Source organism: Aplosporella prunicola, assembly GCF_010093885.1.
Source record: "Aplosporella prunicola CBS 121167 unplaced genomic scaffold K452scaffold_18, whole genome shotgun sequence".
In the NCBI taxonomy this organism is placed as follows: Eukaryota; Fungi; Ascomycota; class Dothideomycetes; order Botryosphaeriales; family Aplosporellaceae; genus Aplosporella; species Aplosporella prunicola.
In genome coordinates, this window is record NW_022983546.1 from 510802 (window position 1) to 538488 (window position 27687).

The window sequence follows — 27687 nt, forward strand, 5'->3', positions numbered from 1 at the left end:
GCCTCGCCGGCTGGCCCCTGTGCCTCCGCTCTCACATCGCAGATGTTCACCTCGCATGATGGCTCGTCTTTCACACACGAGAGTAGTGATGGTGGCGCGACTAGAGTGCTTGGAGGCGGGCCCGACAGTTCCCTTGTCGGGTATCGAGGCAGGGTGTCAGTCGAGCTTGGTCAGGTGATAAGTTGGTTCAAGAGAGGATGGAGGAATGGACAACGTAGGCGTAAGGCCAGCAGCGGCACGCGACAGACATGTCGTCAAGGCTTGAATGGGGTGAGAGACAGTTCCGAGCATGTTGACTTGACGTCTTTGGCCTTCGTAGCCGAACACGTCCTGGTTCTTCTTAGGTTGTGCCCATGCGTTGGCGACGTTGATAGGGGACACGGTCGCTTTAAATGTAAAGTCCGCTCCGCTCAACTACGAAGTAAGTGATTCAAAAAAGGAATAGAAGCAACATCTGCGCTGGTGGCGCTCCGTCGTAGCAATACGGTGCAAGATCGAAACGGAGAGAATTGGTAGCATAGCTTCATCTGATTGGTCAGGCCCAACCATGGCACCATGATGGACTAGGACCCCAAGGTACCACATATTTGTACCACACATATTACTACTACTACGTAGCACTCAAGCAATAAAGCACCGTCACTCGCACACACGCAAATTTCACATCCTCGTGCCTTCTCTACTTCTATACGTACTGAGCGTATCAACGACCACAACACGCACGGCAAGCATGGCGCACGAAACAGTCTGGTACTCGCACCCGCGCAATTACGGCAAGGGCTCGCGCGGCTGGTACGTCTCGTCTCTCGCCTCTCTCTCTTTGACACAGTATTTCCGCAGCAATTCCGCTCCTTGATAACGCACTCTTACACCCTTACCATTACTGTCTTGCGACAGAGGTTTCTAGTACTAAGGCTAATGGACTGACTGTCTTGTGTTGGTGCAGCCGCGTCACAGGCGAGAAGAAACGCTCCGGCATCATCCGCAAGTACGGCCTCAATATGTCGCGGCAGGCGTTCCGTGAGCAGGCGGAGGCTATTGGCTTTAAGAAGGTGCGTTTGTGCGGCGTCGTTGCTTGTGGTGAGGAGGCATGGTGATGGTAGAGTGGACTGACTTTTGGGCACAGTGTCGATGAGGGGTGTGTGGGTAGTGGTCCGACGGTGATGGTGAGGGAAAGAGAGAGATAGAGTTGACGAGGGTTTGGCGCGAGTGCTCGCTCGTTGTGTTCGGCGGCCTGGAGGACTTATATGCACGCAGGATGAGAGGGAGTGTGTTGTACACGCTAAACACGAAGTCGCTTCTGGCTGTGCATGCCTACTTCTATACTTACTGTTCTACATGTACTGAATGCCTGTCTGTTTGTTAATGTGACGTGATATGATGCCGACCAACTCAATCTGTGCATGCTTAAGTATATCTCATCACAATTCTGAATCAAGCAAGCATAAAGACGGTCATAAGAATTTTCCATTCACGCGCTCCAACCTGCCCCGTAAACCCATCTTGACTGCACTGTAGACAACTCCGTCTGTCTATTTTGCTGCGTGTCAAAGTGCTTGCATGTATAAATACCTATCCTCGCTCTCGGCTCAGCTCATGGGCCACCCGGAAGATCGACCCGCCCCGGCACGACTCGCGCAACAGCGAATCTAGCCCATGACTGACTCAGCGGAGCGCTTCGTCCGCGCGCCGTTCGTACCTCCGCTCCGCCATCTACCTAAGCGCAACCTCCGCAACTCTCTGTCCTCCCACCCGCTCGCCGCCTCGCCCACCACCACGCACACGTTTTCCTACCAGCCACACACACGGCCGCTTGCACTTGCATAGCATCTCCCGCGAACGACACGAACCGGCAGCGCGCGCCCGTCCCCGTCCCCGCCATGAGCGGCGTGAAGATGGAGCTCGACAACAATCCCCCCGTTAAGGCCGACCCGGACGCGATGGGCTCGCCGGGCATCTATGTCGACGACGACGTCTACGAAGACACCGGCGAGCTTACCATCCCTGGCGACTTTGGCTCGCAGAACGTGTGGCTGTCGCGCGTGCCAAAGTGGCTGTGGGACGTGCTGGCGAACGCCGAGGACGACGAGGAGCTCGAGATCGGGAAGCTGATGAAGTGGGAAGAGGGCGGCGAGCAGAAGGTGAGTAGTGAGGAGAGGGGCGGCGCAGGAGCATTGCGCCTCTCTGATGCGCCGGCTGTGTAAAGGCAAATCGCGCTGACCTGGGCTGGATCTCGTCCACCACCGCAGTCGAAGCTCGTGTTGCGTCAGGACCTTCCGAGGTTTTCGGAAGTCCCCAAGGAATATCAAGTCAACACCGTTAACAACAACCCCATCAACACTTTCGTCTTCTCCGAGAAGGATCTCGAAGGCTACAACCCAAACGCCTACAAGCGCCCCGGCCAGCAGCAAAGATTCGGATCCGGACCTAGCGGCGACCGGATCCGCGACGGGCGGGTCGATAAGTTTCGGAGGGGCAAGAAGCCGATTCCCAAGAACACGGCGCTAGCCGCGCGGTCGGCGCTGGACTTGTCGTGCGTGCCCGTCGAGAACGAAGAGCTGTTTGCATTCCGGGCGCGCGAAACTGCCAAGACGCAAAAATCGACGAACCGGCTGGTGCTGGAAGAGGACCTCCGCAAATTCACCAAGCTCATCGGCGGCATCGCCTCCACGACCGGCAGCAACGTCATCAAGATCGCCAACAACAAGCCCAAGGCCAAGGCGCAGGAGAACAAGTACGCGCGTATTCCGCAGAACGAGCTGCTCGATATGCTGCTCAAGCACTTCAAGGAGTACCGGTATTGGCCGATTAAGTCGCTTAAGGAGAAGACGCAGCAGCCCGAAGCGTATCTCCGTGAGACGCTGGCCAAGATCGCGACGTTGGTGCGAACAGGCCAATATGCGAATACGTGGATGCTGAATCCGGAGGCCGAGGTCGCGAACTATGCTCATGCGGAGCAGGACGCCATCAAGGAGGAGATGGCGCCCGAGCCAGAGTTTGCCGAAGACGAAGATGACGAGGACGAGGGCGACGAGGAGATGGTCGATGTTGTCTGAGTCGACGTCGATGATGCTTGTTTATCTGTTTGTCTACCTGTCTGGTTGCATGGCGTTGCGGCGTGGCGGGTGCGCTGCTGGTTTTTTGACATGATGTGTAATGCAACATCGGTTCTCAACATGAAGGACTTGTCCTGATCAGTGTCTCGACTCGGCAGAGGTTGGCATGGGCTGGTTATATCAAATAGCTGCGCCGGCAGAACAACCGGTATAAATAGAAAGAAAAGAAAAGAAGAAGTTGAGATGAATATTCTCGGCATGAACGACAAAGAGTGCATTGTTAATGACCCACCTGCATCGAGCAATAACCGTTCAGACATGGAGCATGTTGACAAGGTGCATGGTGACCTCCCGGGCAGGGACGTTGAATGAATGACTCGTGACAGACTGCTAGCGTGACTTTTTGCCGCTTGCTGCGAGCAACACCTTTCTCGCCCTTCTCCGACATTTTTTTTAGAACGCCGCAGATCCGACACGCTTCACCATGCCCTCCACTCACAACACGGAAAAGCCCTGGGATACCGATGACATTGACAAGTGGAAGGTACGTCTTCTCTTGCCTTTTTCTTTTGTTTTTCCCCGCGCCTATGCTAACCTCTGCAGGTCGATGTCTTCAAGCCCGAGGATAACCTGGGCGGCACCTTCACCGAGGAATCTTCTTTCGCAACCCTCTTCCCCAAGTATCGCGAAGTTTACTTGCGCGAAGCATGGCCGCTCATCACGCGCTCTCTGGAGAAGCTCGGCATCGCGTGTACCCTGGACTTGGTCGAGGGTTCCATGACGGTCAAGACGACGCGCAAAACCTACGATCCTGCTGCCATTCTCAACGCGCGAGACCTGATCAAGCTGCTGGCGCGTAGCGTGCCTGCGCCGCAAGCGATAAAGATCCTCGACGACGGCGTGGCGTGCGACGTCATCAAGGTCCGCAACTTGGTGCGCAACAAGGAGCGCTTCGTCAAGCGGCGGCAACGCATTCTCGGGCCGGACGGGAGCACGCTGAAGGCGCTGGAGCTGCTCACGGGCTGCTACATTCTGGTGCAGGGCAACACGGTGTCGTGCATGGGCGGCTACAAGGGCCTGAAGGAAGTGCGCCGCGTCGTGGAAGACTGCATGGCCAACATCCACCCAATCTACCACATCAAGGAGCTGATGATCAAGCGCGAGCTCGCAAAGGACCCGGAGCTTGCCAACGAGAACTGGGAACGCTTCCTTCCCCACTTCAAGAAGCGCCACACGTCGAAGCGCAGGACGCCCTTCAAGGTCACGGACAAGAGCAAGAAGGTCTACACGCCCTTCCCGCCGCCCCAGGAGAAGAGCAAGGTCGACCTGCAGATCGAGAGCGGCGAGTACTTCCTCGGGAAGCAGGCCAAGGAGCGCAAGGAAAAGGAGAGGAGGGAGGATGCGATGAAGACCAAGATGGAGCAGAAGCGGAAGGAGCGCGAGAAGGACTTTGTTGCGCCCGAGGAAAACGTCAAGGAGAAGAAGAAGCGGAAGAGGGACGAGGATGGCGGGGAGAAGAAGAAAAAGAAGAAGACGGCCGAGTCTTCGAAGTAGAGGGAGACAGGAATAAAAAAACATGGGAGTGGTTTCAGTTTTTCTTTATTTTGCTTTTTTCTTTCTATCTCAAGTACCTAGCATTGGCGACGGCGTTTGGAGGGGATACAGTAGGATATCCAACGATGGAATTTGAAATTGTCCCGCCTCCATTGAAACCAACTGCATCACTTGTCTTCGACCTCGTCCTATACGAACCGCGCTCCCGGAGACGTCATTATATGTGGGCGTGGAGAACGAGGTAGGTAGTGAGGTACGAGCAGCTGCGTACTAGCGCACCGGCTCCAGCTCAAGCTCCGTACCCTTGCTCTTCCGCCTCCGCCGCTGTCCATCGCAACTTTTTTTTTTTTGTGCACCCCGCACAACCTCGCCGCACGTCGCAGCGCCTGCGCCTCTGCCTTTCCGAAATCGCCGCGCTCCCGCGCCTCTTGTACCATCCTTTCACTCCGCAGCATCGCAACCATGAACAACGCGGGCCACAAGCGCGGCCGCGACGGTGGTGCCCACGACCACTCCGCCAACCACCACTCGGCGAAGAAGCACAAGGGCGGAGGGAAGCACAGCCAGAACGGCAAGGCCGGGCAAGCTCAGCACCAGCAGCAGACGGAGTCGGCGACAGAGAAGGGCGACAGCAGCGCAACGCCAATTCCGTACGACAAGTACTTTGAAAGTAGCATCACCCCTGCCTACCTCCGCCAATTCCTCAGCAGCGTCATTCCGCGTTTAACACAGCGCACAGGCTCGCCCCCACCGCTCCCACCCGTCCTCGACCCCGCGCTCGAAACCCAAGTCTTCACGCACAGCAGCACGGTGCCCGACAACCCGTCCATGGCACTGCAGTCGTACGAGCGGCTCGAATGGCTCGGCGACGCGTACATCGAGACCGCAGCCACCAAAGCCATCTTCACGCGCTTCCCCACCCTCCCCGTAGGCACCATGTCCGCGCTGCGCGAGTCACTAGTCCGCAACGCAACGCTCTGCGCGCTGAGCAAGCTGTACGGCTTCCCCTCGCGCGTGGCCTTCAACTCGGCGGCCCAGCGCGCCGCCCTCGTCGCCACGGACAAGTGGGCCAAGATCTGCGGCGACGTCTTCGAGGCGTACGTCGCGGCAGTCGTGCTCTCGCACGGCACGACGCAAGGCGGCCCCCTGATCGAGGCCTGGCTGGAGGCGCTGTGGGAGCCCGTCTTCAAGGCTTTCGTGCCACCGAAGCCCCGCTCCAATGCCGCGGCCCGCTTGAACACGTTCCTGGGCGGCCAGCGCATGAAGGTCTCGTATCAGCCGTACAAGCCCATGGATACCAAGTATGGCCCTGGCCGCCAGTGCTGCTATCTCGCCGCCATCATGGAGGGCTGGGGCTTCCCGCCCACGGAGATCGGCCGCGGCGAGGGCGGCAGTATGGCCAAGGCCCGCGAGGCGGCGTGTGAGGATGCGTTGGGGAACGGGAACCGGGTCGTCAAGATTGCGCGCGAGCGCAAGGTCAGGTTTGACGAGGCGAAGGCGGGCGGCGCTTCGGCTGAGGAGCTGGAGGAACTGCGCAAGAGCTGGGCCGACGCGAGCTAGGTGGCGGCGGTGGTGGGATGGTTACACGGGCAAAAAACGGATGGGGGGCAGACGTCTTCGCTATATGGGTAGCGATCTTTTTCGCGGCGCGGGCGCTCGAAGAAGTCGGCGGGGGGGAAGCACGGCGTGCCTGCAGGGCAACGGCACGAAGCTCCCTCCCTTACCGCGCAAAAAAAAGACGGCACATATCAGACAGGGCTTAGGAGACGGTGCCCAGACAGTGCAGTAGATAGAAGCCATGCAGCGGAGCACTGGTAAGTTTTGCTAGTTTTTTTTTTCCCCTTCTTCCCCTTTTTTCTCTAATACGCATGGCTGCCCTATGGGTCCAGCCGGACGGTGGGTGTACCTAACGAATAGAAGAGACAGGCATATGAATTTCGTTCGAGAATGATGGCGTGTCGTCGTTATCGTGGGAGGAGGCCTGCTTACCTCGCCTCCCTACTCGTACATTGCTTGTTGCTGGGAGGGGGCGTTGGAAGTGACTGCATGGATGCGCGCGGATTGCTGCCATTGTTGTTAATGCAGCCGTTGTGGCTGTCGATCAGCGGCATCAGAGACACGCCCAGAGGAGAAGCTGCTCGTCCAGCCCAATCGCAGTCGGCCTTCCCTTCCAATCCCCCAAACCTCCGGCCAAGTCCTTGAGCCTACCCATGCATGACAGCCTGCCCGCAGCGCCAACCCCCGCATCGCAGGCCGCTCTCGAGCACACGCTCCTCCCACCCAGCCTTATCGCCAGAGCGCCCAGCACTCACACGCCCGCCCCCCGCTCCCGCTCCGCCAGCACCCCCTCCAGCGCCCCTCCCTCCTCCGCACCCACCCACCTCACCCCCACCCCCCTCTCATCCACCTCCGTAAAAACCCTCTCCACCTCCCCCCTCACCCTTTCCGCGACCTCCTCCTCCCCGCCCGCGGCATCCACCTCAACAAAGTCAGCGCCCTCGGGCCCCGCCCGCATCAGCGCCCCAAACAGCGCGCGCACCCGCGCCTGCATGCCGTGCTCCTCGAAGCGCTCGGCGCCGTAGTTGGCGCGTTCGGCGGCGGCGGCGGCGCTGATGGACAGGAAGAGCACGAGGTCCGGCCTAGGGAGGGCGGTGTCGGGGGAGAGGGCCCAGGCGGGGGTGATTGCTGGGGGGGTGGGGGCGGTGGGGGTTGGTGAAGTTGTGGTGTCTTTGGTGGTTTTCGCGAGCGTGTACACCAGCCCAGAATAGTAATACCGATCAAGGATGACGGTTTCGCCAGCCGCGAGCGCGGCGAGGATCGTATCGCTGTAGTAAAGCACGCACAACATTAGCAAATTATTCCCCCTACACCCGGTGTACACCCTCCTCCTTCCCTCCGGGCAAACACGCACACCAGCTCCCACCGATTCGCGCTAAACAGCAGATGCGCGACGCGGTCGTTCAGCTCCCGCTCGCCGCGCAGGTACGCGTCGATCAGCTGCCCGATCGGCGTGCTCCGGTCTGGGAAGCGCAGCTGGCGTACGCTGTGGCCTTGTGCGCGCAGTGTTGTGGCTAGGCGCGCGACTTGCGTCGATTTGCCGGCGCGGTCGAGGCCTTCGAAGGCGATGAGTTTGCCGCGGGGGGGCATTGTCGTTTGTTGTTGTTTGGGGCTGTCGTTGTGGTTGTGGTTGTGGTTAAGGTGCTTTGCTGGTGGGGTGTTGGAGTTGGACGTGTTGCGCGCGCGGTGATCGGCGTCGTGGGGTCGACGTCGGTCGTGCACGGGCGGCGGCGGAGAGTTTCGTGAGTCTTCGGGTACTATGTTGGAGGATAAACACCCCTAGATCATTTTCTTTTGCTTCGTATTTAACTACCAAGTACTTTATTTTCATCGCGCCCACATCCGTTCTTCATTACGGTGCGCTCACCTCAACGCCAGCAGCCTGCTGCTCCGCGGCCGTAACCAATCACATGCTCTCTCATCATGCTCGTCACTCATCACTCATCAAACCTCACGCCTCAACGCCTCGTGTGGGGGCGACCTGCACCTTACTCGGGCCCAGCAATGAGCCACTTGATGCCCTTGCCCTGCTTGACGTTGGAAAAGGCCTCCTCGGCGTCCTCAAACTTGACCTTCTTGGTGATAAGCTCCTTGACGCTGAGACGGCCCAGACCAATCATCTGCACCGCGAGTGCGTAATCGCCGGCACTGTAGCGGAAGCTGCCCGTGATGGTGAGTTCCTTGGCGCACATGGCGACAATGGGGAACGTAATGTCGGGCTATGAGTGCAGCTGTTAGCGCTTTCTGGTCTACTTGCTGGACAGACTACCACGGAAAGATCCGCTGGAGTAGTGGAAAGGAAAGCGCTTACCTTGCCCATACCGCCCTGGGTGAAGTGACCACCGGCGCGAGCGACATGCACAGCCATCTGGATGCAGGGCTCAGCGCCCGTAGCATCGATGACGACGTCCGCACCGGGACCGAGTTCGCACTCCTGGATCATGCGGGCCGCGTTCTCCTCCGGCGATGCCTTCTGGCTGCGGAAGACGTGGGTGGCAGAGTAGCCCTGGGCGAACTGGAGGCGGTCCTCGTTGACATCGACAGATACAGTCTTCGCAGCGCCAAAGACGTCGCGCGCGACCTTGCAGCACAGCAGACCGATGGGACCCGCGCCAAACACGACGACCGACGCGCCGGGCTTGACCTGCGCCATGCGGCAGATGTGCACAGCAACGCTCGCCGGCTCCACGAGCGCACCCTCCTCCAAGCTCACTCCCTTCGGCAGCTTGTAGCAGAAGTCCTCGGGCAAGCTGTAGTACTTTGCGAGAGAGCCGTCATAAGGCGGCGTGGCCGCGAACGCCATGTCCGGGCAAAGGTTGTAGTCGCCTGCGCGGCAGAAACCGCAACGGCGGCACGGAATGCCCGGCTCCATCGCGACCTCGTCACCGGGCTTCAGCGTCTTCACCGCGCTCCCCACGCTGTGGATCACCCCCGCCGACTCGTGCCCCAGCACCATTGGCTTCTCCACCACAAAGTTGCCGATCCGCCCCTCGACCCAGTAGTGGACCTGTGAAGCCGCGTCAGTCTTCGCCCGCGTCCTCTTGCGAAAGAAGCGCACTTACATCGCTGCCGCAGATTCCGGTGTACTTGACATTGACCTGGGTTTCGGTGTCAGCGTCGCGCTGCGAGCTCTTTGGTTAAGCGAAGCTCACGATGACGTCGTGCTCAGACTTGAGTTCCGGGACAGGGCGGTCCTCGTACTTGACGCTGCCGGGCTTCTCAAGGACGAAAGAGAGGTTCTGCGCGTCGTGTTGTCAGCTGTCGGTGTGCCAGTGGATTGCGGGGGAGGCTTTGGCGGGGAGGGAAGGTGTGCCGAGCGAGTGCGCACCTTGGCCATGTTTGCTGCAATCAATTGAATCAATGCTGGATGGTATGAATTGGAGGGAGGAGAAAAGGAGTAGGGAGGTCAGGGAGAGAAAAGTGCGAGGCGGCGCAGCGACGGGGGCGTCATTTCATTCATCTTGTTCAGCAGGCGGGGGTACTCGAGCTCCTCATGAGCGAGTGACGAAAGGACGTGGGGCTCGCCCGTCGGTCAAATTCGTCCGCTTTACCCGCCCATTTAACCGGCCGTGTTCGAGAGATTGTGGTCTGAGTCTGCAATGTCCATGGCTTCATGCCGATTCTAGATCTATAGCTAGCTGTTGTGCTCTGCTCTATGCAGTCTATGCATCTATCAGATGACTCCAAAAAATTAACTCCGTCCGTTCATAAGCAGCGTTCTGTCGTGAGACCAATTCTAGTCCAGCTCATGCATCCGTCTACTCGTCAAGTCTCGCAAATTCAGCCAGCAATTCCTTGTGCGAGTCGTCCATATTCCCCGCCTTGACTGCAACCTCGTCGTGCTCTACCGTGTGTGCTTCGCTGGCCTGGGGCGTGTTCCAGCCCCACACCGTCCACCAGCAACGCACCGCCGTACGGTCGCCCTGGCTACCCCAGTCGTCGACGCCCGTTTCGTAGCCCTCATTACAAATCTTAAGCCCAATCCTTTGCATCTTAGAGAAGAAGTCCTCGACGACCGGACGATACGCGGAGCGTAAAGGCAGCTCGACAATGATCCGCGCATCATCGTGTCTTGCAAGCCAGTATTCCATGGTCTGTACAAGTAGTGCCGGGTGCTCTGGTGAGTACAGTGGATCAGCCGCGAGGATAATGTCGAACTTGGTCCCGTCCTGGTAGTCAGCATCCTTAACGGCACCAGCCGAAAGCGTCATGGTCGAGGGCGTAGTCCAGTCCAAGATTGCCGCATGAGCCGTTCCATTGTGTTTCTCAAGGACTTCCAGGTTGGTAAGCGCGTTGCGATCCAAATTCTCTACGATTTCAGGCAAGTCGGTCAAGATGACTTCCGTTCCCATAACCATCGAAGCAGCCAGGCCTACAAGTCCAGTTCCAGATCCGAGCTCGAGTATGAAACGTCTCTTGCCGTCCACTTTTGGGAGACTTGCATGGTCGTCAGCCAATATATGTAGACGCCTCGCCAGCAGGTAAGATGATGCCCAAGTCTTCAGTCCGAGATTATCTGCCGTCATAGAGGGCTCGTGGATCTGAAGTTCCTCGCTCACTTCATCCTTGGAAGGAGGGATGCGAAAGGTCCGCGTCATGGCCGGCATGGCGGTACGACCGGAACGCTCGCTCAGGCGAATACTAGCCGCTTCCCAGATCTCCTCCTTGACTGAATCGTCCTCGATCCACCGAAGTTCGCTTGCGATGATTCGTGTGAGGTATGAGGTCAGGCCTTCCGGGTTGATCTGGATTGGCCGGGCTTTGGCAACGCTGATGCTTTGTCGCCGCATAGCCTTGACTATCGGAGGGGACTCATCGCCATCTTCGGTATCGCTTCCTTCCCAAGAGGGCGGCTCAGAGGTCAGCAGGGTCAGAGTGTTCAGAAGCTCTTGCGCTGAAGGCTTTGTGTAAAGTTGCGGAAGGTCCAGCACTGAATTACCGTGTTAGCTGGGGCTTTGATGAGGGGGATAGTAAGTTCCCATACCGTGGAGGACTTCCTCGTTCTGTTCTCTGTCTTCACCTTCCATGTTTGCTTGCTTGGGAGCGAGGCGCAGGGGACACCGCGATTGTCGGAGGCGCTCATGGGGAAAAGTAGGGTCATGGCCAATGCGCCGAGGCGCCGAGTGTCTTTGCCGCTGCCGGTCCGAAAGAGTCCAGACCAAGCCAGTTCATGGTAAACGACGGTCTCCATCTTCGGGTAGCCTCCGGCGCAGTTCTTATTCAAAACTGTCCTGAATTCGTGGTACAAGTAGGCCTGGTTCATATAAAATGAAAATTCTTTGGCCAGGCCCTCGACAATTTATTCGCTGCCTTCATCGCATCGAGCGTAACCAGCTACTGAGTGACCTTGCCTTTGTCTCCGGGCATCTCATCCATGTCTTTGTTCACCCGATCTCATGGCCGATGTTGGTAGAGAGCTTGACCTCCCATCGTCGCGGTTCCGTAAAGTCCTCGGTCGGCAGTACGTTGCTAGAATTGACTCCCATCATCAAGATTGATGATTGAGGCGAGAGGTACTAGTAAACGTAACATTGTAAGGGATAGACATAAACAACACCGGGCGCTGGGCGTATCGTCATGGGTGGTGGGGAAAATGGATGATGGTGATGTCGTCGGAGTTGAGAGAGCTTGAGAGCTTCCGAACTTAGTCATGTTGTACATGCTGACCGCCTTCCGCGTGCAGCGGACCAATCATACAAACGTACGGAATAGAGCATACATCAGACGACGACAGGGCAAGAATTTCTTTGAACCTTTTTGAAATGTAGACTGCCATTGGTGCGGAGGTTATAAGAATACTTCCGCAACCGAGTGCTCTCAAGTACATGTGGAGTTGCTCGTGCAGTCGCAAATCGGCGGCCTTCGTCCTCCGCAATGCCAAGCCCGACAGGGATCTTTAGATGCGCTAGTCACAAAATTTCCCAAAGTCCGCCGTGCAACCTGCCCGTACATTCGACAACGCTTATCGACACGATTCACCATGGCGCAAAGCAAGGCGACTAAGAAGTTCGAAAAGAACCACCTGAAAGATACCCTCAAGCGCCGCAACGAGTCCCGGAAGATCAAGCAGAAGCAGTTGCTCAAGGAAAAGCGCAAGGCCAGGAAGGCAGAAGACAACGAGGTCGCCAGCGATGTCGAAGAGGAACAGCAAGCGAAGCGCGCGAAGAAGTCAAAGGATGCGAATGCGAACCCTTTCGGTGATATGAGCATCGATGACTTCTTCCAAGGCGGCTTCGACATTCCGGAGGAGCCCAAATCCAAGAAGGCCTCGAAAGCCAAGGACGCCCCCACGACGAATGGAAAGAGGAAGCGCACCGATACTGCCAAGGATGACGAAGGGGCTGCATCTTCGTCGGACGAGTCTGTCGAGGCGCAACCTGTGGCGGATGACGACTCCGAGGCCGAGTCTGGAGACGATTTCGATTCGCACAAGCAGCATTTGGAGGAGCTCAAGAACAAGGACCCGGAGTTCTACAAGTACATGAAGGAGAACGACCCGGAACTTCTCGACTTCGCCGAGGATGCAGATTTGGGCGAGTTGGACGCACTGAGCGCAAGCGAGGACGAAGAGACTCCTAAGAAGAAGCAGAAGAAAGACAAGAAGGCTAAGAAGGAGGAGGTCGAGTCTGACGAGGAACCTGAGTCCGGAAATGAAGTCACGAAGCCTATGCTCAAGAAGTGGCGGAATGCCATGACTGAGAAGCACTCTATGCGCGCCATGAAGGAGGTTGTTCTGGCCTTCCGTGCAGCTGCGCATTTGAATGAGGAAGATGGCAAGGAGTACAAGTACTCTATATCGAATCCCAATGCCTACCATGAGTTGCTTCTACTGGCACTCAACAAGGTTCCAGAGGTTCTTCAACACCATCTGCCCGTCAAGGAAACTGCTGCTGGAAAAGTGTAAGAGACCGCTCCAATTCTTTGCTCGCCTGGTTTTCTGTGATACTAACGATCGCCAGTCGCGTTCCAACGGAAACTAAGAAGTTCCGCACTCTTACCCCTATGCTAAAATCTCATGCAACCTCTCTCCTTCACCTCCTCGAAAACCTGTCTGACGCGGCTACCATTCGCATTACATTGTCGTCTCTCCTCCCTCTCTTGCCGTATATTCTTTCCTTCAAAAAACTCATCCGCGACCTCGCCAAGGTCGTCGTTGATATTTGGTCAGACTCGTCGAACAACGAAGCTAGCCGGATCGCTGCCTTCCTTGTGCTCCGTAGGCTCGTCGTCATTGGCGATGCCGGTATCAAGGAATCTACCCTCAAAACCGTGTACCAGGGATTTGTCAAGGGATCTCGCAACACCACTGTGCACACGCTTGCCGGTGTCAACCTGATGAAGAATTCTGCGGCCGAGCTTTGGGGTCTGGATCCGAACATTGGCTACACTACCGGTTTTACCTTCATTCGCCAGCTTGCGATCCACCTGCGGTCAAGCATCACCAACAAGTCCAAGGAGTCCTACAAGACGGTCTACAACTGGCAATACGTTCACTCTCTTGATTTCTGGTCCCGTGTCGTCGCCAGCCAGTGTGATACCCTTCGCGAGGCCGAGTCCGGAAAGGAATCCCCTCTCCGCCCGCTCATCTACCCCGTCGTCCAGGTTACGATCGGTGCTATGCGTCTTATCCCTACGGCGCAGTACTTCCCTCTCCGCTTCCAGCTCATCCGCTCCCTGCTGCGCATTTCGCTTTCCACCTCTACTTACATCCCTGTCGCGCCAGCTCTCTACGAGGTCCTTAACTCTGCGGAGATGAGGAAGCCGCCCAAACCCAGCACGCTCAAAGCGCTCGACTTCACGACCAGCATCCGTGCCGCGAAATCGTATCTGCGTACGCGCATATACCAAGACGGTGTTGGCGAACAGGTTGCGGAGTTGCTCTCCGAGTTTTTCGTACTTTGGTCCAAGAACATCGCCTTTCCCGAGCTGGCACTGCCGGTGATTGTCATGCTGAAGCGCTGGCTGAAGGACGTCACCAACAAGACGTCTGGCAACAAGAACGGCAAGGTTAACACCCTGATCGGGCTCATTGTGCAAAAGCTCGAGACCAACTCTCGCTGGATCGAGGAGCGCCGCGTCAAGGTTGAATTTGCGCCGAACAACCGCGCGGGTGTCGAGGGCTTCCTCAAGGAGACCGAGTGGGAAAAGACGCCGTTGGGCGCGTATGTGGTCGGCCAGAGGAAGGTCAGGGAGGAGAAGGCCAAGTTGGTGGAAGAGGGCCGCAGAGAGGAGGAAGAGAAGAAGAAGGAGGAGCGGGATGAGAAGGATAAGGAGAGGAAAGGAACATTTGAGGGCTTTGAGGAAGCAGGCAGTGACAGCGAGGACGAGGTGGACGGTATGGACGTTGATGATGAGGAAGATGACGAGTAGATGTGTCGAGGCTATTGATTCCCATATGGGTTATTGTTGCGCAATTTCTTAAGTTTTTCTAGGCGGAAAAGGTGCGCAATGGAGTTGTCACGGAATACATTCGCGCCGTTGGAAACATCATGACAATACACGCGCGACTAGTTGTCAGAAGAATAAGTATAGGTTATGACATGGACGACACGCACGACTAGCTCCATGTACCCTCGTACCCTGGAACAACCGCCACGCGACTTCCTTCCCCGTACCTGTGTCGTTCCCACTCACCTCACTACCTAAATTCTCCATCCGTTCTTCTGCTTCTGTCACCGTTCAAACATCCACACCTTCACACCCCCATGTCGCCAATACCGCCGTCGCCGTCGCCGCCAGTACTGCTGCCATCATTTCTTACCTTAGACCCAGCATGTCCACCAACCTTCAGACCGCGCCAGGAAAAAGCAAAAATGGCGCCTACCGTAAAAAGAGTCTATCGCTGTCTAAGCAATTGTCCTCACGCACAAGCTCTGAACGCCTCCCCGCCTTTGTAAGTTGACTGCCTATCCAATAAACAACCTATGCCTATATACACGCTACCTGACACGCTCGCAGCAATAACTACGGGCCCATCGTTCTCCTAATCGTCGGCGAAAGCAGACAAGAATTTCCAGTGCACCGCGGGCTGATCTGCCACCACTCGACATTTTTCCGGGCAGCGTACGAAGGCGGCTTCCTAGAGAGCACGACAGGGATATGTCATCTGCCAGACGAAGACCCGGTAATCGTGGAAGCGTTTCTCAACTGGTTGTACACGCGACGGGTATCGACACTGAGCGTGAAAGAGTACAACAACAGCACGAAGCTACTCGAGGAATACACGCACCTGTTCGCGCTGTGCATATTTGCCGACGTGCGCGGCGTCGCGGCGCTCCAGAACGCGGCGACGGATGCGCTGTTCGAGCTCGCGGCCTACACGTGGCAGTTCCCGTTCGCGGCCGTGGGCTTCGTGTACGAGAGTACGGCTCCGCGGTCCGTCATTCGCAGATTCGTTGTCGATCTCGTGCTGCGCACACGACGCGATCTCGACGCTGTCAAGTGCCTCGATGTCGCGGCCCAGACGCCAGACTTCCTCGAGGATCTCGATGCTGCGGCTTGTAAGCCCGCGTCTATTCGCCCCGTACTTACCCGTATGGAGTTCAATGTTGTGGATCGTTGCGCTTATCATGTGCATCCGAAGGCGAGGGGTCGGAGGCTTTGCTGAGCAGGGTTGTTGAAACGATGCAAGAGGCTGGGACATCACTGAGGTCAGATTAAAGCCTACGACAGGCTGGATATCAATCCGAAGGACGCTTTGAACGACGTGAAGATTCTACCTGATCCTATCGACAAGCTCTGGGGCTGTTATGCTTATACCCAAACACTGCCTGTTATTAGCACAGAAAAAACGAGTGTCCAAACAAATATTTATGCCTGTCAACCACCTCCTCTAATTAATTGCCCTTGACTAATGAAGAAATGGACTTAATAAGGTTGATTTTGCTTGTTCATGCGCTCCTCAGTAAAACACTAGATAATTTGTATACCCCCTCTAGATATTTTGCCCGCCCCTCGTGATAACATATCTGCAAAACTATATGGCAAACCTTCTACTCTTAGATGGCTTATATCATTATACCTTTCCAAGTACTCTTATACCCTTAGAATATTTTCTTTTCGTACTTTCGTGGAATACTCTAGCAACTATATATTCTTACTCTTATATCTTTTTGAATATTATTATACCTAGTATCTTCTTGCTTTTATGTAATTATATAGTGCCCAATAGCTGTAGCGTGATGGTCTATTACAACCACCTAAGGAGTTCTCTCTAGGTATCGTAGATTTCACTTAATATGTAGGTAAGGGGCAGGCAAATCATCCGGGGCCACCACACATATGTCTCAACACCAGCCATCAACCTTTCAACTCGTAAACAACACTACGCATATCCAACCCTCTCCCAAGCCACAAACACCACCCCATCCGCAATCCCATCCTACTCCCCCTGCTCCTCCCTCTCCTAAACAGTCAACCCTTCACCCCTTCCTCAAGCCCAGCAAAATGCGAACCACTTGTCGTATTCTTCAGCTCGAGCGTCAGCACGACTTCCTTCTTCCAGACATCCGCACCCTCTGCACGGCCGGAACCGAGACATTGTGCTCCCTGTGACGCTGTCTGACCTCCGGCGAGTTAAGCTCAAAGTACTCGTCGCGCGCGTTGACAACACCCTGCCCCAGCTGCCCGTCCTACGTATACCCGTTCACGAGCTCCGGGATGCCCAGTGGAAGCGTGTTGTTCTTCTGGTCGTAGCGCCAGGTGCGGACTGTCTGGTAAGCCGCGTTAGTGACTCGTTGCGTCGTGTCTTTGGTCCGTCCGGTTCTTCCCTATAGTGAGTGAGAGAGAGAAGGGCTGGGAGCAACGTATCTTGCCATAGCTATCAGCCAGGATCTTCATGACTTCGTCGTCCACCCTCGCTGGCATCCCCGGCTCCGTCAGCAGCCCGCTCTCGACGTCGGCCATGATGACGCAGTGGTGGTTTGCTTGCAAGTACTAACCCGTGTGCCCGGAGATGAATTGGAAGCTGTTGAGCATCAGCATCATGTTTTGCGGGCCGATGAGGCCGAATTGGTTGGGTTGGATGGTGGCATTGGTGAGGGAGAGGAAGGAGAGGAGAGAAAGTGGGATGAGTGCGGTGACGTGCATTTTGTTTGGTGCTTTTTGTGAAGTGATGGGCTGAGGAGCTGTTGATGTTGGTTTGGGTGGAGGGTGCTGTGTGCGAAGTGTTGATTTATGACCGGACTACTGTGTATGAGTAAATCCCGCGTGGCAGTTGAACAAGTTCGGGGATATTCCCCCCGAAAGTAAACTCCATCTCTTTCTGCCATCAATAGTAAAATAATGGAGACTGTTGGACACTTGGTTGTTCCGTTTACCCCAAGAATGTTCCGGCCAGATTGATGGCTTTGGTAGTGAACACGATTGCTTTTGGCCATTCGCTGTGTTTGTGCGGTGTCTAATCCGGCCATTGAGCATATTTTCTTCGACTCCATAGTGTTCTATAAACGACACATCGATCCATACCAGTTAGAAGCCCGATAGTGATTTGAGATGCCTTGAAGGCCTAGATTCGGGATGTGGTGGTGTTATTCGTGTGGGATCCCGCAGGGACGTCGGGGAGGCCGTGCAGTGCCCGAGATCGTCAAAGTTGGGCGGGAGAGCGCGGAACGGGGAACTAGGAATTCCCATTTGATATGGATGGAAGACTTTGGATGAAAATGAGAGTGGACTGGAAGAATAATCTGCGAAATAGTCTGTATATGATTTTGATATAGTAGGTTTTGCTTGATCTGAGGCTGAGAAAGATAAAAGTTGCTTGGTATTACAAACAATCAGCATTGTATGATGGTCAAAGAACTGGTATCATCTTCCAAATTTCAACAGGTCATCTAGTGGGTGGAAGACGTTCTCAAGTTAGGTGATGGGTGCGGCGCGAATCTATATATTGCAGCTCGCGATGGCGCCATTTCTTGTGACTTTCGGGTTCGTTTGGCGGCGGAAGAGACTTGACAGCTGACAAGTGACATCCAACACGTCAAGTGTCATTTTTCGCCTTGTTCAGAACAAAGAAACACCAGAGATGCATTGTCACGTCCGGGTCGGGGGTCGGTGCCGAATGCACATGTGGGGAAAGTCCGGGGAGTGTGTGGAGGCGCGTCATAGCTCTCACATGGACCGAGGCACAGAGGCTCTGCGGCACACGACTCAGCTTGTCAGCTACACCATGCACTCCTCAGCTCTCTCTTACCTCAAGATCCCCCCGCTATGATCGCCCACCGCCCCGCTGTACCATGAAGCACCATCACCATGGCCGCCCAGTCCTCTCTTCGCCATAGCGAAGACCCGCTCCTCGCCCTCTGGACCCTCTATACCGACAAGCTCCGCGCGCGATCAAAGGACATCTCCAAGACAACCAAGCTCCTATCCACCCTCGCGCTTCTCCTCTCTATAATAGGTGCTGGCTATGGGACGAGCCAGTGGTGGCGGCGTCGCAAGGCTGAGAAAGAGAAGGGAAGGCGGCTGTTGCGCAGGAACTCGGGCATACGAGGGAAGGATGGCTCGCGCACCATCTTCGTGCCGTACCGCGACTCGACATCGAAAGTGACCATATACCCGACCAAGCCGACGACCTTCGATGCGCATCGGAGGTTGTTCCTCCAGCCGCCGCGTGCTGCTGGGCTGAGCGATGGATATACGCCGCAGGTGCCGCCGCCGCAGACGAAGCCAGGACTGAACTTGGCCTTTTTGCACCAGTTCCTGAGCTTGCTAAACATCATGATACCCAGATGGAACAGCAAGGAAACGGGGCTGTTGCTGAGCCATGGTGTCTTCCTCATGCTGCGCACTTATCTTTCACTAGTCGTAGCGCGCCTTGACGGAGAGATTGTCCGAGATCTGGTCGCCGGCAACGGAAAGGCCTTCCTCTGGGGCATCGCGAAATGGTGCGGTATCGGTAGTTTCGCCTCGTACACCAACGCCATGATCAAGTTCCTACAGTCAAAGGTGTCTATCGCTTTCCGGACCCGGCTTACCCGATACGTTCACGACCTTTATCTAAATGACCATCTCAACTACTACAAACTCTCTAATCTTGACGGAGGCATCGGACAAGGTGCAGATCAATTTATCACACAAGATCTCACGCAGTTCTGTGCAGCCGCAGCATCGCTATATTCGTCACTCGGGAAGCCTTTTGTTGACATATGTCTTTTCAACTACCAATTGTTCCGTTCACTAGGTCCCCTCGCTTTGGGCGGCCTCCTTGTAAACTACCTTAGCACAGCAAGTCTGCTGCGCAGGCTATCACCTCCCTTTGGCAAATTAAAAGCCGTAGAGGGAAGGCGCGAAGGCGACTTTCGCGCGCTGCATTCGAGGCTAATTGCAAATGCAGAAGAAGTGGCTTTTTATGGTGGTGACCAGATGGAGCGTACCTTCTTGGACAAGGGCTTTAAAGAACTCAAGGGTTGGATGGAAGGCATCTACAGCTTGAAGATCCGCTACAACATGCTTGAGGACTTTATTCTCAAGTATTCTTGGTCTGCATTTGGCTACCTCATCACCTCACTACCCGTCTTCTTACCCGCCTGGGGAGGCCTCGGCGGTGTCTCCGAACTATCCGACCTGGTCGAGAAGAGCGGCCGGGAACGCAGCCGCATGAAAGATTTCATCACGAACAAACGCCTCATGCTGTCTCTTGCGGACGCCGGCGGGCGCATGATGTACAGCATCAAAGACTTGCAAGAGCTAGCGGGCTACACCTCGCGCGTGTACACGCTCATCAGCACCCTACACCGCGCGCACGCCGACGCGTACTTCTCGCCGCAAGGCCAGCGCTCCGAACTTTTCTCCCTCGCCGACGTCCAAGGCACTATCCACAAAGGCTTCGACGGTGTGCGCCTCGAGCACGTCCCCGTCGTCGCACCCTCGCTCTACCCCATGGGCGGCGACGAGCTCATCGAAAGTCTCTCCTTCATCGTCCACTCCGGCGAGCACCTCCTGATCACAGGCCCTAACGGCGTCGGTAAGAGCGCCGTCTCGCGCATCGTGGCGGGGTTGTGGCCCACGTACCGGGGGCTTGTGAGCCGTCCGCGCAGCATCGGGACGGATGGGATCATGTTCCTGCCGCAACGGCCATATCTGAGTACGGGGACACTACGCGACCAGGTTATTTACCCGCATACGGCGGTGGATATGAACGCGGCTGGGCGCCGTGACTTCGAGCTCAGTGCAGTGCTGGAAGAGGCAAAGTTGGGTTATTTGCCTGACCGTGAGGGCGGGTGGGATACCCGTAAGGTGTGGCAGGACGTACTGAGCGGCGGTGAGAAGCAGCGCATGGGGATTGCGCGGCTGCTGTATCATGAGCCCCGGTACGCATTTGTGGATGAGGGGACGAGTGCCGTGAGCAGTGATGTCGAGGGCTTGTTGTACGAGCACGCAAAGGCAAAAGGCATCAGTACGCCTCTACACCCATCCCAAAACGCCCCATACTTATGAAATTGCTAACACCCCTTCCAGCACTAATAACAATCTCCACCCGCGCCTCCCTCAAACGCTACCATACCTTTACGTTGACGCTCGGCCTGGGCGAGCACGGCGACGAATGGGCTTTCCAGCGCATCGGCACTGCAAGCGAGAAATCCAGCGTCGAGAAGGAGCTGGCTGAGCTGCGCGAGCGGCTGGCTATGGTCGAGGAGTGGAAGGCACGTAGACAGGCGGTCGAAGAGGAGCTGGGCAGCGTGTGGGTCAAGGGCGAGAAGGGGGGCGAGGTCTTGCCACCGCCGAGTTATGCGGATGTCGTTTCGGGCGGGCCGGGTGAGAGTGTGTATCAGTCGGCGGCGGAGGAGGAGGATGATGTCGCGGTGGTTAGTGAGGGGAGTACGGAGTAGAGTGGGGTTGTTGGGCTGTGCATGGAAGGGTTTGGGCTTCGTAGGCGTGCTCTGCTGTCTTGTTCTTTGGTTTGGTGCTTTCAATTGGTCTTGTCGATTTTGAAGATACCGTGGCCGGGTGCTATTGGTGCGGTGTTTGGTTGAATATACGCTGGATTAATTTTGCTTTGATTTGATTCTTTTGAAGCCACTGATATCTGTCTTTGACGGGTTGCATTTGAATATTGCTGGGTACATATTAACTTGATTTTTTCCCTGGTAATTTCTGTTGAGATGGTGTGCTGGAGAGTGGAGGTTGTCACGGTTCGCCGATCGCTCGCTCAGCCTTCCGCCGAGCCAAGAGGCAGATCCTTCAGCCTGCCGTTGCGCTCCCGTTTCTACTCTACCCTCACGACTCCCGGAACCTCCGATCGGTCTCCGCCGAACCAACGTCCAGGCACCCAGGGCCACAGCCCCGGGATCGCCAGCATGTGGCTCTCTCTACGTAAAGGCAGACGATGGCGTTCGTGAAGGCAAGCCCTTTAAAGCAGCGGATTGGCTGCGCTGGCGCAACCCCGGCAGTGCAGATGACACGCATTAGCTGCCGCAACGCACGAAACGGGCCTCGATTGGCAGACAGCACTCGGCACCGTCTCTTGTCGCAACGGGGCGGCGTGACTTCTATACCAGGCTGCGCGAGGTGATTGGATGGCCGTGGTGGCGTGCGGCCCATGCACTGGCAGCCGTGGCAGGGGAGACAGACCACACATGTTCGAGAGATGATGTACGACGGGGAAGTGGTGATTTGGCAGAGAAGTGAAAATATGATTAAGTTGCCGGTCGAGGGCAGCGGCTGATTTCGACAAACTTTCCTTTTCATCTCCCTCTCTTTCTTCGTTGCTCGTTGCTACTGGTTCCTGGACAGTCGCAGCTTCCGCTCTCTGTGTTGGTGTGCTCGTTGTTATTGACTTGAGCCTTCATAATTGTAATATTCTTACAGCCTTCTCCTGCCTCTTTAAAAGCCGATCGCGCAAAGCATACGGCCACTCCGCCGACGATATCCGGTTCTCAACGCGTGCGATACGCCTTCCTCTTCAGTCGAGCTGGACTCGCCGCACCACGGTTCGCGTGGTGCCTAAAAGAGATCGCGTACTACGTGTGGGCCGAGGAATCCAAAGGCGTTGGTGCAGCGTAAGTGCATGGAAAGCGGCAGATTGATTGGAAGGAGAAGTAGAGGAATAACAGTCCCTGCAGTGCACACGGACCCGCTACCGACCCGGAAACGGAACCTGCGGACAGGGTGCTGCGTTGCGAGGGAAAGCCATGGCAACGAAAGCGTAAGCTTTAGACCGTAGATTAGGCGTATTGCCGCTGTTGCCCGTAGGGCCGTGGTAAACAAACGGCGCGTCATGGCAGTCCCGCCGCTCTCTCTCTACCCCTCCTCCACGCCGTCACAACAACACTCTTCCCACTCAACCCGACCTCCAACTCCCACCCCAATCCACTCTTTGTCTTTGCACGACTATCGGAGGCAGCAAGCATCGCCGAGCACGCCGGGCTCATCCACCGGACGCCGTCTCAAGAGGAAGCCGGCCGCCCGCGCGCTGAACACGGTCGAGCAGTTCCCTCAAGACTTCAACTGCTCGGTCGTCTCGCTCCCAGCGACCAGGCGCGCGCAGTCAGACCGGTTCGCAGGCAATCGGCAATCTTTACGCCTGTCTTCCTTCCGATCGTTACCTGTCCTTCCACCTTCAGACAACAGCCCGTCGTTTGACTTACCTTCTCCATCCTCACCTCCGCGCGACATCACCAACGCCTCCGCTTCGCCCGCTTCGCACAAGCCGCGCGGCTTTCAAGGCGCACTCTCTCCATCTCCCCGTAGTTGCGACTCGAAGACTCTGTTCAAGTCACGCAAGCGCCTTCCGCGACCGAAAGACGTTGAGATCCGCCCCGCTTCCCGCCAGGCTCTTCCGTCAGAGCCTTCAAGCCTGGACTTGCTCGCAACTGCGGGTCTAAGGGAAACTTCTACCTTCACCCTTTCCAAGTTCCAGTTTCCTTTGCCACCTGACAACTTTAACCAAGTAAGTTCCAAGTAATTCTCTCGTGTCGCTTAAGACACGCGCTCCTCAGAAGCCTAAACGTTGCTGCAGAACCCTCCGGTCGCTCCGGCGGTGTTGCACTTCAGAGGCGCCTCGTTTGACGTGGTGAACCCTCATAAATCGCTTTATCTTTGTACTTTAGAAGCGCCGGAAGACCAAGATTTAGAACACAATGACTACCATCATAGGAAAACTTCGCTTGAACCACTGCTACCAGCAGGTATGGAGAGCCCAGGCTCGTTCGAGAATGGCAAAAGGGCATTCTCTGCACCAGACAAGCCTGTCCGTCCGCTGTACAACGACTTAACGGCGGCTTACTCCTCTATAACGAAGCACGACGTGCCCGAGTCGCAGCCCAACCTTTCTCCCCCTTCATTGACGGGCTCACTTCGTTCAACTCGCAGGCCTGGTCACGACAATGCTCGCATCGTCGCCCAACAGTATCCAACTGCGCCACTGCCCCCCACACCCGCTATGCTGAGCCCCAGGGGAGCCTATACCCAAATACCGGATGTACTGGAGCCGGAGCCTATGCCATCGCCGCGCATTACCCAGAATTCCGACGATTCGCCGTCTTTTCTTCAACGGGTTTTCAACAGGAAGAATCGAGGTTCCCAAGAGCCCGCTCTTGAAGGCTCTACCGAGCTCAAACCGATGCCAAGGAAGCGTTTGTCAAAGGGATATCGCAATGCTTTTGCTGGCACCATGTACTCTGCGCCTGTGGTAGTACCAGACGAAGAGAGGGCTGTCCCGGATCCACGCATCTCCTTATCCGATACGGAGATAACGCCGAAGAACTACTACGATTATTACGATGCAGCCTCAATCTATCCCACTGAGTCGCACGCAGGTGATACGAAGTCTTTGTTCGTTGATGTCCCAGGAAATCGCCGAAGCGTCCCGTTTGGAGTCAAGGAACGCGTGACGGATTATTCAAGTGAAGCCGACATCACATCATACGCCTACGAGTTTGTCACCTCACCGCGCGCCAGCCAATATTATCCTAATTCCAGTCAGCACTTTCTTGGAGTAAACCCAGACCCGAAGGATAGCACACTCGGATCTCAGACTTACGGAAGTATCATCAACGATTACGACTACACACACAGTGGTAATGTTACTGAAGGGTCCCTCGAAAATCTCATCCGCCTCCACGAAGAAAACCTCGCGTACCAAGATGCTCATGCCGCAAGCCAACACTCATCGCATGCCACATTGCGACCCCCCGTGGCTGGTCTAAGCCAGTTCGACTTTGGGCTGGAGCATGCCAGTCACCACAGCGGCAGTGTGATATCAAGTCCTACCACTCCAGGACCAAAGACCCCAGAAGACGGCGCTTTTCCGCGGATTCCTGGAATCATCAGAGCCTCAGCAGGTGCTCCTCCAGTCGTGCCTCTTCCTGAGCTGACTTCTCCCACTGAGCTCCTGCAGCCGCAGGTTCCTTTCTTTCGGGACGCTTCTGGTGTTTCGAGTGAACTTTCCCGTCGTGGTTCGTACGGTGACACGAGAAAGTTGCTTGGTATTTCAGGAAACCTCGATTCGCAAAGCTTCGGACAGCTGTCTGTTCCCAATAGCACTACTTCTCTGAGGTATCCGTACGCAAGGTCACCTGCTAGGGTCAATGAAGCTGCTGAGGCTCGTGCCCTAGATGCTCGCAAGGTCTCTGCAGTGGATCATTGTGAGCTTCCGAGCGGCTTTCAAGCAAAGGGCCTTGACGAAGTGAGCCCTCAAAATGATAGCAGCAACTCAAACAGAAATGTCTTTTTGGTGTCCGAAACCGCGTCTCCTCGCAAGACTTCTCAGAGCCGCCCTCCACCTTCGCGTCAAATGAGCACCCAAGGTGGTCGTGTGACTCCTTCGGAAACGTCTATGGCAAGCCCTCTACGCAAGCAAGCTATCATAGCAAATGCCGAGCATACCCAGCCTGAACCTGGCTCAGGCGGCATTCCGATGATGTGGCGTAAAGCTTCTCCCGGGCCTCAGATGAAGTTTGCATTCGAAGTTCCAGAATCCGATGCCGGGAACGAAGACGAGGACACCGATGGTGACTGGGAGACTATCGGACCGAGTAGGCCGCATCTAAAGCGCGGAGAGGACAGTTTTCTACACTCCGCTGCGGACAGCATGAACTCTATGGTTGGTAGGCAGCCGCAAGTCTCGCTGTATGACCTCATGCGAGATGGTGAACTCGACCCGAAGTTTGACTTTTCTAACTGCCCGGTACCGGAGATCACGGTAAAGCATTCCAATACGAATCCGTGGAGCTCCCCCAAGCGGATGGACGAAGACCACGTCAATCCTTTCAATACCCCTCCACCTGGTTTGTCACCTGCGATTCCCAGGTTCCCGAACGATAGCCAACTCACTTTTCTCAACCCTGATAAGCGGACTTCCAATGCCCATTTTGATCAGAGAGACAGCATCGTTGAGGAGGGCTCTAATCCTCAAAATAGGACTGCAGCACACGCAGGCGCATACGATTCGATCTCTAACCAGACGCTTTTCAGGGATTTTGCGGACGCTCCAGATGCCGGACTGAACAGTACTAGGAGCGAATTGGAGCCTGATCGCGATAATTCGTTCGAAAAGCTCACCGTTCTTGGTCCCAAGGGCAACCTCACCGGTACACCTATGGGCACTAGCATGCGTGAGGTAGGAAGCAGCTTGGCTCCTTCCAGTACCCCTCAGCCCACATGGTCGAGTCAACCTGATCAGCCGAGTTCGTCGACACCTGCCCCCATTCATATTCGTTCGCCTCAGTCTCATTTTAGTCCTTCACACCAGTCGCCTCTAGCACGCTACAGCTCAGGCGTCAGCGATCACATCGATGCCAACCCAGAGGCCTCCAGAGGAGATCGCCATTCGAAGTATAAAGAGACGCTTCTCAAGCTCCGCGAAGAGGCAAAAACTCAAGTGCGCAGCGGTTCCATGTCTGTATCATCTCCGCCTATGCCTGTCAGCCATGGAAAGCAGCGTGCTGCTTCCATGTCTCGTCCTGCTGTCAGCGGCCAGAATAAGTTGAGAGGCCTACGCATCCAGCCGCCGGGCGCCAAGTCAATCCGTAGCAATCACACGCACGCGTCATCGCTCTTCCCGGCACCCTACAACCACTACGAGTCACGTCCTACGTCCAACAGCACGGCGGTTCCGCTTAACCCACGGTATATTCGCTTCGGCGGCCACACACCGGTCCTGCAGCGTCTTCCGCGGCCTCGCTCTTCGGCTTGCACCATGACCGCGGACCTCAAGAACCGCGAGTCTTGGGTTATCTTCTTCATGTGCTGCGCCTGGTTTCCTCCGCTCGCTGTCGCATACGGCGCTGGCATGTTCGACCCTGTCATGATTCGTCGCACCAACGGCTTGATCACTCAATGCGGTAAAGGCCACAAGGGCTTTGCCCTCACTTATGGTATCATAGGCACGGTTGCTGCAATTGTCTCCGCCATTTTCGTGGGTATCTTCCACGCCTTGAGGCAGTGAGAGTCCACAACGGCCACACAACGAATCATGACCATCTCTTACGACATTCGCCCCGGCTCAACTTCTACGGTACATTGATCATGTCTGAGACTGTACCACGGCCCTGGAGGCTTTCCACTCTTTTCACTTGAACCTCTTCCTAGCTTTCGAAAAGTTGAGAGGGAAACTCCAGGCGAATGTCACAGCTTAACATTCATCTGTGGGTGCATGCACCACATTATTTGCTACGACTGTCCAACGAAAAAAAGATAAAGATGGAAGAAAACACAATGACTTGAATGTTTCTGCACAGCTTGCTTTGCCACGGCGACCTCGGTGGGCAACTCGACGCTACGGGATGGCGGCTGTGAGTGAACCGACGCTACCTCCTTTGTCTATGGCCTTGCTTGGTATATAATCTGCTTTTTTTTTTCTCTCTCTCCTTCTGCCTCCATACGCGAGCTGTCAGCTATGAGCGGCAGCGCCGCTAGCTGACGGTCGTGAGAGAACCGGGCTCTATCTCTGCTGGCTGGACTGGATGGATTGAGACGCGCGGGATGGCTGGCGAGCTTGTTTAGTGCCTGTTTCTTGATTCCTTTCTTTCCTTCTTTCTTTCTTGTTTACTGGCTTCGGTGCTTACTTGCTTACACACTCTCTCTGTTTGCTTCTCTAATACTCTCTGGCTTTTCGTCTTTCTACCTCGGTCGTTGAACGACCGATGGGTTTGAGCTTTCTGTTGCTTTCTCTCTTTGCTTGCGATCTCGCGTACTTGCGCCAATGAATAGCTGTAAACTCCTTACTATCTGTGCCGTGGGTTGTGTGATGTGACTGGCAATTGGTTTGCCCTTCTTTTGGCTTTTGGGTTATAAGGTGATTGATTGACTTATGGGTAAGAGGTCCATGATGCTGACGACTGTATTAGCCAGATATACCGAGAGCTACCTTTTGAGAGTTAGGGATTGCTGAACGACTTAAATGTTCTAACCAGGTTTTACTGTGTACCAATTTGTGGTTTGGTGTGAATTGTCGCGTGGTGTCGTCTGCTTGCACTTATGATGCCTCAGGCACCACAGCCCACTGCGGGGTCCTCGGGATCTCCTCCGACAGCGGCAGCTTAACTCCGCATGTCATCACATCAACAATTCATCCCACTTT

The 27687-nt window shown here is 55.7% G+C and overlaps 12 protein-coding genes across 12 annotated transcripts; 8 read left to right on the plus strand and 4 right to left on the minus strand.

Annotated features, from left to right (window-relative positions):
• The first annotated feature begins 666 nt into the window (after nt 1–666).
• On the plus strand, nt 667–1285 carry K452DRAFT_289349 (uncharacterized protein). Its single transcript, XM_033540811.1, has 3 exons — nt 667–792; nt 947–1052; nt 1127–1285. The coding sequence occupies exons 1-3, from the start codon at nt 731–733 to the stop codon at nt 1133–1135; spliced, it is 177 nt and encodes a 58-aa protein (XP_033395683.1). The 5' UTR covers nt 667–730; the 3' UTR covers nt 1136–1285.
• Nucleotides 1286–1733: 448 nt separating this feature from the next.
• Nucleotides 1734–3312, plus strand: K452DRAFT_274586 (uncharacterized protein). Its single transcript, XM_033539197.1, has 2 exons — nt 1734–2141; nt 2250–3312. The coding sequence occupies exons 1-2, from the start codon at nt 1881–1883 to the stop codon at nt 3054–3056; spliced, it is 1068 nt and encodes a 355-aa protein (XP_033395684.1). The 5' UTR covers nt 1734–1880; the 3' UTR covers nt 3057–3312.
• A 203-nt stretch (nt 3313–3515) lies between these two features.
• Nucleotides 3516–4960, plus strand: K452DRAFT_253672 (uncharacterized protein). The gene is made up of 2 exons (XM_033538298.1): nt 3516–3600; nt 3660–4960. Exons 1-2 carry the CDS (start codon nt 3541–3543, stop codon nt 4608–4610), a joined length of 1011 nt encoding a protein of 336 aa, XP_033395685.1. The 5' UTR covers nt 3516–3540; the 3' UTR covers nt 4611–4960.
• Nucleotides 4961–4965: 5 nt separating this feature from the next.
• Nucleotides 4966–6542, plus strand: K452DRAFT_253674 (uncharacterized protein). The gene is made up of 2 exons (XM_033538299.1): nt 4966–5280; nt 5350–6542. The coding sequence occupies exons 1-2, from the start codon at nt 5073–5075 to the stop codon at nt 6168–6170; spliced, it is 1029 nt and encodes a 342-aa protein (XP_033395686.1). The 5' UTR covers nt 4966–5072; the 3' UTR covers nt 6171–6542.
• A 312-nt stretch (nt 6543–6854) lies between these two features.
• Nucleotides 6855–8072, minus strand: K452DRAFT_58813 (uncharacterized protein). The gene is made up of 3 exons (XM_033546875.1): nt 7522–8072; nt 7051–7435; nt 6855–6968 (listed from the first exon to the last, which is right to left on the minus strand). The coding sequence occupies exons 1-3, from the start codon at nt 7755–7757 to the stop codon at nt 6897–6899; spliced, it is 693 nt and encodes a 230-aa protein (XP_033395687.1). The 5' UTR covers nt 7758–8072; the 3' UTR covers nt 6855–6896.
• An 83-nt stretch (nt 8073–8155) lies between these two features.
• On the minus strand, nt 8156–9504 carry K452DRAFT_310340 (uncharacterized protein; the record flags this gene model as incomplete). Its single annotated transcript, XM_033543324.1, has 5 exons — nt 8156–8386; nt 8479–9174; nt 9230–9265; nt 9320–9406; nt 9496–9504. The coding sequence occupies 5 exons, from the start codon at nt 9502–9504 to the stop codon at nt 8156–8158; spliced, it is 1059 nt and encodes a 352-aa protein (XP_033395688.1).
• A 421-nt stretch (nt 9505–9925) lies between these two features.
• On the minus strand, nt 9926–11098 carry K452DRAFT_231380 (uncharacterized protein; the record flags this gene model as incomplete). The annotated part of the gene is made up of 2 exons (XM_033537163.1): nt 9926–10937; nt 10980–11098. Coding segments are annotated over 2 exons (1131 nt in total), but the record flags the coding sequence as incomplete, so codon positions are not given.
• Nucleotides 11099–12117: 1019 nt separating this feature from the next.
• K452DRAFT_274603 (uncharacterized protein) lies at nt 12118–14711 on the plus strand. The gene is made up of 2 exons (XM_033539199.1): nt 12118–13067; nt 13127–14711. Exons 1-2 carry the CDS (start codon nt 12148–12150, stop codon nt 14535–14537), a joined length of 2331 nt encoding a protein of 776 aa, XP_033395690.1. The 5' UTR covers nt 12118–12147; the 3' UTR covers nt 14538–14711.
• Nucleotides 14712–14869: 158 nt separating this feature from the next.
• On the plus strand, nt 14870–15579 carry K452DRAFT_253689 (uncharacterized protein; the record flags this gene model as incomplete). The annotated part of the gene is made up of 2 exons (XM_033538300.1): nt 14870–15060; nt 15126–15579. Coding segments are annotated over 2 exons (642 nt in total), but the record flags the coding sequence as incomplete, so codon positions are not given.
• Nucleotides 15580–16798: 1219 nt separating this feature from the next.
• On the minus strand, nt 16799–17072 carry K452DRAFT_299948 (uncharacterized protein; the record flags this gene model as incomplete). Its single annotated transcript, XM_033542282.1, has 2 exons — nt 16799–16875; nt 16973–17072. 2 exons carry the CDS (start codon nt 17070–17072, stop codon nt 16799–16801), a joined length of 177 nt encoding a protein of 58 aa, XP_033395692.1.
• A 1280-nt stretch (nt 17073–18352) lies between these two features.
• Nucleotides 18353–21255, plus strand: K452DRAFT_274608 (uncharacterized protein). Its single transcript, XM_033539200.1, has 2 exons — nt 18353–20562; nt 20625–21255. Exons 1-2 carry the CDS (start codon nt 18417–18419, stop codon nt 20993–20995), a joined length of 2517 nt encoding a protein of 838 aa, XP_033395693.1. The 5' UTR covers nt 18353–18416; the 3' UTR covers nt 20996–21255.
• A 1128-nt stretch (nt 21256–22383) lies between these two features.
• On the plus strand, nt 22384–26553 carry K452DRAFT_299950 (uncharacterized protein; the record flags this gene model as incomplete). Its single annotated transcript, XM_033542283.1, has 2 exons — nt 22384–23055; nt 23125–26553. The coding sequence occupies 2 exons, from the start codon at nt 22384–22386 to the stop codon at nt 26551–26553; spliced, it is 4101 nt and encodes a 1366-aa protein (XP_033395694.1).
• Between the last annotated feature and the right edge of the window lie 1134 nt (nt 26554–27687).